This window comes from Galleria mellonella, unplaced genomic scaffold (assembly GCF_026898425.1).
Source record: "Galleria mellonella isolate WM207_F2 unplaced genomic scaffold, CSIRO_AGI_GalMel_v1 utg56, whole genome shotgun sequence".
Classification (NCBI taxonomy): domain Eukaryota; kingdom Metazoa; phylum Arthropoda; class Insecta; order Lepidoptera; family Pyralidae; genus Galleria; species Galleria mellonella.
In genome coordinates this window covers 1,943,917-1,956,797 of record NW_026442117.1, presented here as the reverse complement: position 1 = coordinate 1,956,797, position 12,881 = coordinate 1,943,917, and the positions used below count along the sequence as shown (strand labels likewise).

General features: G+C 35.5%; 2 protein-coding genes across 2 annotated transcripts; one reads left to right on the top strand and one right to left on the bottom strand.

Moving 5' to 3' along the window:
• Nucleotides 1–8,753: 8,753 nt before the first annotated feature.
• LOC113512438 (gem-associated protein 8-like) lies at nt 8,754–10,111 on the bottom strand. Its single transcript, XM_026896327.3, has one exon. It carries the CDS (start codon nt 10,042–10,044, stop codon nt 9,358–9,360), a length of 687 nt encoding a protein of 228 aa, XP_026752128.1. The 5' UTR covers nt 10,045–10,111; the 3' UTR covers nt 8,754–9,357.
• A 131-nt stretch (nt 10,112–10,242) lies between these two features.
• Nucleotides 10,243–12,127, top strand: LOC113512414 (gastrula zinc finger protein XlCGF46.1-like). The gene is made up of 2 exons (XM_026896297.3): nt 10,243–10,517; nt 11,035–12,127. Exons 1-2 carry the CDS (start codon nt 10,386–10,388, stop codon nt 12,022–12,024), a joined length of 1,122 nt encoding a protein of 373 aa, XP_026752098.2. The 5' UTR covers nt 10,243–10,385; the 3' UTR covers nt 12,025–12,127.
• The last annotated feature ends 754 nt before the right edge of the window (nt 12,128–12,881 follow it).

The following is a 12,881-nucleotide window of genomic DNA, read 5'->3' as shown; positions in this document are numbered from 1 at the left end:
TGGAAATAATCATGATAAATTCCAGGTGGGCATCATATACATCACGATGGGCTAACTGATCTTCCCTTTCGTTCTCACTTATCATCCCTCACTGGTACACAAGCGAGGCTACCATTCCATTACCATATATTAAAAAAACAACAATAATTATATATTTAACTAGCAATCCGCCCCGGCTTCGCACGGGTGCACATTACATCACATCACATTAGAAACCTCTAAAAATATCAGTGTTCCTCTACTATTACGCATGTATTATACATATAAACCTTCCTCTTGAATCACTCTATCTATTAAAACAAATACATCAAAATCCATTACATAGTTTTAAAGATCTAAGCATGCATAGGGACAGACAAACGGGAAGCGACTTTGTTTTATACTATGTGTAGTAATAATGATATACCTGAATATATAAATTTATTTATTTATTTAAAATAATATATAATATTAAATTGAATATGTATGTATTATTGTATTATGGTATATAAAAGAACATTAATTACATTTTATCCCGGTCAATAAACATATCCCGGTTACGTAGACGAAGTCGCGTGTAAAAGCTAGTTTACAATATCACTAAGAATTCGAAGCCCTATCACCTTTAATGAGGTAAATGCTCCTATAATCTAGACCTTTTCGAGAATAGCGAATTGCCAGCACATGCGCCCGCGCGCCTCACCTTCGACCTCATCACCACTTCCATCAGGTGAGGCCGAGGTCAGCCGTGCGACACTTTGGTAGTATTAAAAATTTTATATGACTCAATTCTAAATTTACACCCAAATAATTTTGCTGGATAACGGAATCAAGTCTTACTGTCTTACGATGTCATATTGTAAATCTATCTCTAGGAGGGGAAAGGGATGATTGGTAATGGGGATCTAATAACCCCACTTCTAACAATATATATCAGGTCGACCTCCACGCGGTCGCCCTTGGATTTCGTTGTGTTCAATTATTCATGAATTCGTCACAATGAGCCGGGGGAAAGGGATTGTTAGTAATGGGGTCTAATTGACCCATTGCTAGCAATACACCCTGTCAGGTCGACCTCCATGCGGTTACCCTGGAAACCATCGTGGTTAATCGTAATGGAATTCGTCACGATGGGCTAACTGACTTGCTTTTATCGTCACCTGTCATCCCTCACTGGTGCCCCGCCAGCGTATACCGATAACGCAGGCGGGGTCACCATTCCTATATCATTCATTACAAAAAAAAGTCACGATGAGCCAACTGGAAATTTACCGTGAAATGAAATTCCAAATTTTCGAACTCAATTTCGTATTTTTGTTAATACAAAAATCAACCCAGTAAATGGAACTTAACATTTCGTTCATCACATAAATATTCATTAGTACAAATATGTGTACACGGCGAACTTAATGCTAAAAGCATTCTCTCCCAGTCAACCATAGGGAAGTGTCAGAATACTCGAATGCGGTACTAGTAATTATTGATATACATACATACTAAAATTACATATATAAACGAATAAATATATATGAATAACAAATATACTTACACATATATGACATATACTATATTATACATGAAATACTACCATAAAAGTCCAAACGAACGATATTTATACATTTTTTAATAGTTTTCAAATGTACGTAACATGTAATTTTTAACATGAAATTTGTTTTTCGCAAGGTCCTGAAATTTAAGAAACATTTCATCGTAGACTCTTAGACGTGCTTTCAACTACACCTATCAACTCTTACTCCGCCAACGTACACGAATTTTACCAGAGCGAGACTTTGTACAAAAGTCGATTGCTTAGGTACCTCTGTCCCATTCTTGTTTCAACCGTGAAGCAGTTGACATGAATTTACTGGGTACAGAGGAATAACACCTGAGTCCTCAGGAATGGCAACGTATGGGAGTATCATGCCCCCGAATGCATCAAATTTACTGCCAAATTCCACCCTTCAAACCGAAACATAGCCATGCAAACACAACTGCTTCACGGTAGAAACACGTATGGGACAGAAGTGCCCAATCAAACGACTTTTGTACAAAGTCTCCCTCTGGTCGTACTTGATAGTGATCCTTGATATGAACAAAGAATAGTTGTTGATAATGGACCACATGGTTTAACCGCTGACTGCGGTATATAACGCACAAAAACAATAATGCGATTTTAAATATACTTTATAATGAATTTATAATGATCTCAAATCCATGACTGTCTTGAAGGCATCATCTTTTTATGTTTTTACATAAGTCAGGTAAAGAATAAAAAACCGAAACCTCCCTCTTTCCCCGTTCCCCCTCCTCCTGCTTCTCCCAAATTGTTTTAATATAAACCTATTAAAAGTATTCTTAGAACATTCTTTCCTTTTTTTCAATCGACTTCAAAAATAAAAAGAATCTAAAATTAAAATTATTAAATTCAGAAATACAATCGAATTAAAAATAATTCCATTGTATTTTGTTTTATGTTTGACTGTTGTACTCTCTCGGTTCTAAAAACGTTTTGGAAAAATCTATTTTTACCTAAAAGGATATACTTACAGATTGATTCCATCCATTTCATCCAAAATTTTAATAAAAATCTCTCGGGTAGTTCAGTTTTTAAAACTCAAAATTACTGGTTTAGCCATAATCGAAGTCAATTTTTTGTAAACCACAAACATAACGACTGTATTTGCGAACAGTTTTGTTCATCGTTATCCTTTCGTTCTAACCCCATTTCTCTTTTTTTTTTATATACAACTTAGAATGGCAAACAAGCTGACGGCCCACCTGATGGAAAGCGGTAATCGTCGCCTATAGACATGAGCAGTACCGTGGACAACAGAGTGTACTGTTTCGCCCATGATACCCCCCATGCGTTGCAATTCCTGAAGACTCAGATGTTATTCCTCTGTACCCTGTAAATTCACGCCATATCCCACCCTTCTAACCGAAACACAGTCATGCAAACACAAGTGCTTCACGGTAGAAACACGAATGGGACAGAGGTACTCAAGCAAAACGATTTTTGTACAAAGTCTCCCTCTGGAAATCCGTATGTTTTAGCTTTCGTTTGTTAGTTTAATTCCATATTCGATTTTAGTAGAGGGACGAGCGAAAATAATAGGGATTGAACAAGAAAATTATGTGATCATGGGTTCGAGTTCAAAATAAGTGTGGAATCACATCGATGGCTATATAAGGTAGAAGGCAACATTTCGTATCATTCCAGCTAAGGCGGCGAAAAAACAATTCGAGTCGTCCTTAGGGTGCGCACATACTAACACGTCTACACAACAATAAGATTATATTTTTTTATACGAATAAAATTAACTGCAAACATTTTTGAATAGTCTTTTTTTATGATTATACCGCCCATTCGGAATTAAATTTCAATTGAAAAGAACGAGACTAGAAACTAAATTGTTGCTCTTTTTTTTCAAAAATGTTGATTTTACAATTATAAATTTGTGTCAGCACAGACCACCTAGGCGGCCATGTTTTTTAGTCTATCTTTGGCCAAAATTTTATTCAAAGAACACAGTTATAATATGTGAATAATGATTATTTGATGGATGGATGTTTGTTACTCTTTCACACAAAAACTACTGAGCAAATATGAATGAAATTTGATACACAAATAGGTTATATTCTAACTTAATACATAGAGTATTTTATGTACTGTAATAGTCGAGGGATGAGCAGCAAAGTTCCTTACAAAACATCTTCAAATCCTATTTGCGGTTGCCAACCCGCCTGCTAAGCGTGGCAACTACAGGCAAACTCCTCCTTTTGGGGAGGCCTATGTTCAGCAGTGAACAATACGGCTAATATGATGATGGTGATGATGATGATATTAAACTAAACCTGTAGTGCTAATTCTTATCTATAGATTGCTATAGACATTGGTTACCACCTCCATCAGATAAGGTATCAACATATTTAACTATTTCATTTTTTTTCCTTTTTTTATGGCTGAAAATGGTATGGTAACCCCGCCTGCGCTAACGGGATACGCTGGCGGGGCACCAGTGAAGGGTGATAGATGAGAATGAAAACAGGCCTGTTAGGCCATCATGATGAATTCATCAGGAATTAACCATGATAGTTTCCAGGGGGAACCGCGAGGAGGTCGACCTGGTTGAGTATATTGCTAGCAATGGGATTTTTAGTCTCCCTTACTAACAATCCCTTTCCCCCCACTATTTCATATTACATAAAAGTAAAATAAATATAATCCTGCAAACAAAGCCGCGGAATATAGTTAACGATTAAAAATTGGTTCTTATTGTAGTTTAGTATAATCATCATCATAAAGTGATGATGATCATAATAAACCAGCAATATTGTTCACCTTTTTATACACCAATGTGTACACAGCTTTAGTCAGAAATTGTTTCACAATTCATGTGCACATTTACGAGGATCGTATTTAGGATTTAAATTCTACAATATTGATTGCTAACAAGAATTCTAGCATTTATTACTTTGTACACTTTTATTAATGTATTTCTTGTTATACTAGCTTCATTTCGCGACTCTGTCCGCATGACCAGAAAAAAAAATAGTTTATACCCTTCTTCAACTCATATAGTACATGTATACTAAATTTTATAGTGATCGGTTAAGCCGTTCCGGTGCTGTAAGGTGACAAACATACAAAATAACTTTCACATTTAAAATTAATAAGGATTTAGAGTTTGCCCAAAAACAACTTTTGTTTCATGGATAATAATGGAATGGTAACCCCACCCGCGCTATCGGTATACACCGGCGGGGCACCAGTGAAGGATGATAGGTGAAGATGAAGCAGGTCAGTTAGCCCATCGTGATGAATTTAACATAAATGTTTTATTTTTTTATTTATTTTGTTCACGATGATTTCCAGGGGGACCACGTGGAGATCGACCTAATATTGCTAGCAATGGGGTTGTCAAACTTCATTGCTAACAATCCCTTTCCCCTCGCCCAAAAACAACTACACTTCTTTTTTTTTCTTAATTTTATTAAAAATTTAAAAAACCTACCACACAAAAAATACTGCAAAGATTTCGATGTAATTCATTATGATGATAGCTTAGTAACTAATACAGAATATAGGATATTTTTTATCAAAGTAAAATGTCTGAAACTAATGAAAAAATACAAATATTTTACGCGCGAGCGATGTCGCGAACAGCCATCTTTGTTCGGAGAGTTCATAATAAGTTCACTCTATCAAAAGACATCAACGAAACACGCGCATTTGGCTTCTACGACCTTAATAAATTCCGAGTCTTTTTTTATGCAACTTAGAATGGCAAACAAGCTGACGGTCCACTTGATGGAAAGTGGTAACCGTCGCCTATAGACATGAGCAGTACCATGGACATAACAGAGTATACTGTTTCGCCCATGATACCCCCCATGCGTTGCCATTCCTGAGGACTCAGGTGTTATTCCTCTGTACCCTGTAAATCCACGCCATATCCCACCCTTCAAACCGAAACACAGCCACGCAAACACAACTGTTTTACGGTTGAAACACGAATGGGACAGAAATGCCCAAGCAAACGACTTTTGTACAAAGTCTCCCTCTGGTAAAAAAATCTCAACTATTTCTTACTAGTACACGTACTAGCAATCCGCCACGACTTTGCACGCGTTTTCTTTTTATAAAATACAGCCTATATTACTTGCTGATAATGTAGCTTTCTATAGATAAAAGAAGATATTAAATCGGTAACATATATATATATATATATATATATATATATTTTCAAATTTTAAAGAATTTCCCATATCGGTTTATACCTGGCGGAGTTACGAGGTCAGAAATATAAAAAAAAATCGAATTTAGAATCTAATTTTGAAGTCGATTGAAAAATCAAATCTATCCTCCTATTGCCACAGACGAACTAGCCAGAAGAGGTTCACGAACGAAGGTGGTAGGCCCGTATCCATTTCTTCCTCTTCCGTTCTCGCAATTTCGAATGCAGGCTACTGATTGCAGACAATCAAAATTGGCCGTACCTACGTTGAATTAATGACTATCGAAACGTTTATCACATTTAGATAGAAAAAACCTCAAAATAATGATAGGGACAATAACGGGCCATTGTCCATTAAATAAACATTTATACACAATAGGAGCCACAGACAGCCCTCTATGTCGAGGCTGTTTCGACGCCGAAGAAACGGCTGCTCACGTAATCCTGGAATGTGAAGCTGTAGCCCATCAACGTTTAAAAATCCTCGGAACGGTGAGGCCTGTAAAGATCCCAGGAGGCTTCTGCGCTTCTGGGCGGAACTAGGTTAGCTGTACTAGCCACGACTCATTCGCACAACGGCCCAAATGAGAGGCTAAGTGCGGAAAATGGAGTCCTATTTACATTACATTACCTCCTATTTATAATATTATGTTAAATGTGTTTATTTAAATCAATAACTTGACGTCATGAAATTTGGTATACACGTATTATTTGAAACTAGCGACCCGCCCCGACTTCGTATGGGTGCAATACTGTTACTAAATAGCGTCGCCGGCCCCCCTTTTACATTACGACATCACATCAGAAACCTATAAAATTATCAGTGTTTCTCTACTATATTATGTATGTATTATACATATAAACCTTCCTCTTGAATTCTATTAAAAAAACACATCAAAATCCGTTGCGTAGTTTTAAAAATCTAAGCATACATGGGGACAGACAGACGGAGATAGGCTTTGTTTTATACTATGTAGTGATGATAAAGTAAAAGGACATTAGTAACGTTTTATCCGATCTGAGCAAAAACGCCGATTTTTTTAATGGATTAAAAAGGTATGGTATCCCCGCCTGCACTAACGATACACGCTCACCAGTGAGAGATGATAAGCGGAAATGAAAAGGCAGGTCAATTAGTCCATCATGATGAACAGATCTACAATTCAACACGTGACATTTGAATTTGTATGATTTTTTTTTATGAGTCATAATGGAATGGTAACCCCACCTGCACTATCGGTATACACTAGCGCGGCACCAGTGAAGGATGATAGGTGAGGATGAAGCAGGCCAGTTAGCCCATCGTGACAAATATAACAATTGTTCACGATGGTTTCCAGGGGGAACCACGTAGAGGTCGACCTGATAGGGCATATTGCTAGCAATGGGGCTGTCAAACTCCATTGCTAACAACCCCTTTCCCCCCAATTTGTATGATTGTGAAGTTGCAAATATAGCAAAATTTTTATATTTGTTATAATTTTAATTTCTATTTGGAGACATTTAGGACTTCATTTGGATTAAATTAGATATTTTTATACTAATCTTCGCACAAAATACTGTACTTTTTTTTATGAGTGATAATGGTATGGTAACTCCGCCTGTGCTAACGGGATACGCTGGCGGAGCACCAGTGAAGGGTGATAGATAAGAATGAAAACAGGTCAGTTAGCCTATCATGATGAATTCATCAGGAATTAACCATGATAGTTTCCAGGGGGAACCGCGAGGAGGTCGACCTGGTTGGGTATATTGCTAGCAATAGGATTCTTAGTCTCCATTACTAACAATCCCTTTCCTCCCCAAAATACTGTACTGTAAATTTTATGGGTAATTCATTTGCATTGCTGCACAGTTGTGGAATAAACTTCCCGTGGGTATTCAGAATAACCCGTCTAGCAGTTCCTTCAAGAAAAGATTACAATCATTCTATCTTTTTAATTTTGTTTAAATATTACTGATTAGAAGACTGTCATCATTGTGTTCACTTTTATTTAATATGTATATTATTGTGTTGAATTCCTGAAGGTGTTTTCATGCTTTCTCTCATTCTCACCTATTATTCCTTACCATTCCATTATCGTCTATTAAAAACACTTCATCTGGATGTCCTCTTCAGCTTCAGCTATGGCGCTTTGCAGAATATATATATATATATATATATATATATATATATATATATATATATATATATATATATATATATATATATATATATATATATATATATATATATATATATATATATATATAAATATTTTAGGTTATATATTAGGTATAAATAATTACAGTGTAATTGTATGAAAATGTGCAATTTTATTGTTTATTTCCCTCATTACTATTATTTTCAGGTACAGCACATTTATTTCTAACAAACTACATTCACTTAAAAGTGATTACACTAAACTGTAAAATTAATTACTAATTATTTGTTCATACTCCCCTTAAATCAACTTCAAGCATATATTCTGCAAATTATTGTTTTATTGTCTACCTCCTCGCTCTAACATATGGATAATTATCTTTTCTCTCTTTCACATTGCCAATCTATAGACTATATACATAATTTAAAATGCATAATTTAAAAGCATGCACTAAAAAACTTTCTTTTATTTATTTATTCTTTATTGCACAATAAAATTTTGTACAAATGGCGAGCTTAATGCCACATGGCATTCTCTACCAGCTAACCGTTAGGTAAAAACATGAAGGGCAGATGTGGTGAAAAATATGTGACACATTAAGGCAATACACAATATAAATAAATTATACACATAAGAAATGCACATATAATACATAAACATTACTTTTAATATATATGAATAAACTAATACATAAGAAATATATACATATATATATATACATACATATACATAAATTAAAACAACAATAAGCATTATGAGATATAATAACTATTGAGTAACCTGTAACTAGAGCTGGTTTTTTATAATGATAAACTGGTAGTCACTAGCTCTTGGTTTACTAGTACAACATAACAAAAATAGAAAACATCAAGTTATAAGAAATAAACAAGTCTTATATGAAAGAAATTTTAATCAAATTATTGTTTTATATATAATCAATCTATAATAATAATAAACATTTAAATTCATTACAATTTAAAGAGAAATAAATAGAAATTCATATTAGAAGGTACCTTCTGTACCAGTGAGAGAAGATAGGTGAGCAAGTCAGGCCTATAGCGACAAGTTCAACAAAAAAGGTTTCCATGGGAAACCACATGGAGGTTACTTGATTGGTAGCAATAGGACCTTCAGACCTCATTACTAACAAGCCCTTTCCCCCCAAACAACCTAATTGGATTTATCACACAGAGAACCTTTGTTTGTACATATGTTCATCCATTTATTTAATTTCTTATTACATTTTACAGTAAAGTAATATAAATAGAAAACAGAATATATCAAAATTATCATATTATTAAATATATATGTTGAAAATATTAATGAATGAACTAAGCAAAATATTATACAGATGCAAATCCGAGTCGAGCAGTCAAGGGCTTCCCCTCCGGGGAGGAATTATGATTATCAAAACATGTACACATATTTTTTACACATAACAAAACATCATACAAACAAATAACACATCATCAACTATAGTTACATACATCACATAATCAACTATAGTTCAAATTAAATGGCAAATGTGGCCAATATACAGGTTTCAATCTATCACTCTCATCAATATATTTCGAATTTAATGCAGCTTCTAACGCCGATATCCTTTGCCAGTCACTCCCATACAACTCCTTTAGCCTTTCTTGCCTTTGCTCCGCAGTTTCAACGGCGGCTTCTTCCATCATTGCATCAAAATTTTCCTTAGCTTCATTGGCGACTTTCAAACGTTCTTTTTCGAGTCGCGCCTCTTCTTTGTACTTCGCGTTTGCCGTTAAAAACTGTATGAACTCTTCACTAACCTCGAAATCTTCGTCTTCGTCTCCTATATCTTCTGTGTCATCTGATTTATCCTCTTCAGATTCGGTTTCAGCTCGCGCACTGCGCTCAGACGTCGTTGCAACGTAATATTTCTTTCTTATTATATCGTGTAGCACTTTGTTCTCATATTCGAGGCTCTTCGCACGTGCTTTCCAATAAGCGAGCTGATGTTTCAATTGCCAATTTGCTGCAGATGCGAAGTTCTCGGCCCAATCCGACATAGCAAAGCTCAACTTGTTATGCCTCTTTCTGTCTTTCTTAGCGCCTATTTGTTTATTCTGATTAATCTTTCTCTTTCGTTTGTGACGCTTTTTAGTGGATAATCTGTTATTTTTATGAGGATTCTCGTCAAGAAAATGCTTAAACATTTTAATTGAAGACCTTTACTTTTTTTTGACAACAAAGAACATATTTTAAACAATACATTTGTCAGCATCAGCGTCAATCTGTCAGTCACTGTCAGTATGACTTCTTATATTAGCTATAGTAGTTCTACTGGTGATTTGCTGGTGATTACTTACTCAGTAATCATTACAGTCACTGACTGTCAGTAGTCACTGTCACTGTCACAACATTAATGACTAGTTTGAGAATACTTTTGTAAAATAGCTTGTAATATAAATAAATAAAATGTGAATTAGCTAAAATATATTTTACTTGTGTGTAAAAATAATTTACTAGCTCTCTCGATAAAGTAAATTGAACGAATATGAATTACAAAAATTGTTGCCGTACCTGCCTTGCCACTAGCAAAGAAATGCGCCACATACATACGAATATTTCTATTGCCGGAGATAACGTGCGCCTCTCAGATATCTTGCAAACATTCTACAGTTACGAGGTATATTATTCTATTCTCAAATCCAAATACAATGTGATATAGTACCTGCACATGCAAATCGAAAATGGCAAAAAAGCTAATACCTGGAAAGTGGCAGCGGTCCTCTATAGTTGTTATCGTCGCAGAATGCACTTTACCGGTCATGGTGCCCCTCATGAATTGCCATCCTGTGAACTAAAATGCTCCACACTCTGCCATTTCACTATCATACCTATAATCTTACAGTCTTACAAATATGACCAGAAATAAGTGAGACAAATATACTTGTGGCAGGGATGAGATTGTTAACACTGCTGACCTGGGAATTTGGAAGAAAAAAATCTTATTCTTCTTGTGTTTTCATACTTTACAATTAGGTGCAAATACATCCCCTTGCCTTCTGTTTCGCTGCCCATGAAAAATAGGATTTTCAGTACTTTCAATGAAAATCATTTCTGTAAATAAATATTATTTCAAAGTATTTTCGTCTATTATATGGAAGTAAAACATTAAAATTATATATTTTATACAATTTCAGATTTTACCTAAAGACAACATCTACCCAGAGTATATTTGCATCAACTGTGTTCATCAACTAACTATAACATACTCATTCAAAATACTAATTCATAGAAATGCTAAAACCTTAGCCGACAACTCAAACTTGTTAGACTCCAGTGATCAGTATGACTGCTGTTTCGAGTCTGATGATCACAGACAAGACTGCAAAATCAAGAGGTACGACAAGAGGAAAGTAGTGAATAGACTAAAAACAAAATTGAATTCCGATCCCGAAATACAACCTTTATTCTGTGTCGAATGTAAAACGGAATTCAATTCGGCTAAATCTCTTAATGAGCACTGCTCAAAGAACCATCCAGTAAAATCCTCTATTGGCAGAGACTGTGAGTATTGCAATGAGAAATTCGATGATTTCCGTTCACTTGTACTCCATAGGAAACTTCATTTGAAGCCGTACATATGTGAGAACTGCTGGGAAGGTTTCTATAGTACGGACCAATTAAATTCGCACTCTTGTCAGCCAAATATTGATGGGAAAGACAAAGGCAAGTCGGAGAAGGTGTTACGTCAATGTGACCAATGCGGTAAATCATATCCTACTGGCTATATCAGAATACATATGCTGACACACAGCAATGATCGTCCGTACAGCTGTAAATTCTGCCCAAAAAAGTTCAAAGTACCTGGTGGCTTACATTCCCATATACTCTGGAATCACAAGAGGACAAGGAACCACAAATGCGAGGTGTGCAATGCAACATTCATATCGTCCAGTTCGCGGAGTTCGCACATAAGGAAGAATCATTTGAAAGAGAAGAAGTACAGTTGCGATAGTTGCGGAAAAAGATTCTTCTCCAAATCTGAGTTGCAACGACATTCATTGACGCACACCGGAGTGAAGAACTTCCACTGCCACCTCTGTGACAAGTCATATCAGACTCGTTACGGACTGAACGTACACTTGAAGTCACATTCGCAAATATCTATGAATATTCTAAACTTGTAGTATGATAACTACTTAAATTATTTGATCTCATTTTTATTTATTTTTAATTTTTAAATACATGTTTTTTTTTTAATTTATTAAAGTAATTACACTTATTATTAAATTGCCTATTAAATAACCTTTAATTATTTAGTGCCAAAATCCATTTATTTTATGCTAAAAAAATGCGTATTTCGTCTATTATTCAAGTCTACTCATGTATTACTAAGAAGCTAACTAACTGCGATTGCCAAACCACCTACCAAGTGGCAATTACTGGGAATCCTGAGTGGTAAGGAATTGTTATAAACAATCCCTTGCGGGCTACCAATTCCATTGGTAGCAATATACCCTGTCAGGTGGACTTTCACGTGGTCTGCCCTGGAAATCATTCTGCTGAATTCCAGCTGTATTCATCACGATGGGCTAACTGACCTGCTTTTTCATTCTCACCTATCATCTCTCACTGGTGCCCCACTAGCATATACCGTTAATGCAGGCTGAGTGACCATTAGATTATCGTCCATTAAAAAAACTGGCTTTTCTTCCTTAATAGTACATTACTGCAGCGGCCAGCAACCGAGGCATTGATGGACGAACGTGCAAATGTGGGCCAAGGCGTAGCCGAGGTACACATACGCGAATCTATTAATGCCTAGGCTAGGCTAGGCCAAGGCTTGTATAGTACTTTTTTTAAACAATGCGCGAAAATCAAAAACACAATTTTACTTTTTAAATTCAATGACGAATAACGAACAATAATATTTTTTCACGCGCCATAATATTCCTTTGTTTTTTTTTTCAATAAACAGCTTTCTATTTGCAAGCCAGTTCGAAATTTAAATTAAACCGTTTAGTTACCTCCTTGGTAGCCATGT

Coding starts and splice junctions, on each gene's coding strand:
- LOC113512438 (XM_026896327.3), bottom strand. CDS start 10,044: ATGTTTAAGCATTTTCTTGACGAGAATCCTCATAAAAATAACAGATTA.
- LOC113512414 (XM_026896297.3), top strand. CDS start 10,386: ATGAATTACAAAAATTGTTGCCGTACCTGCCTTGCCACTAGCAAAGAA. Junction 10,518..11,034: donor AAACATTCTACAGTTACGAG/GTATATTATTCT, acceptor ATACAATTTCAG/ATTTTACCTAAAGACAACAT.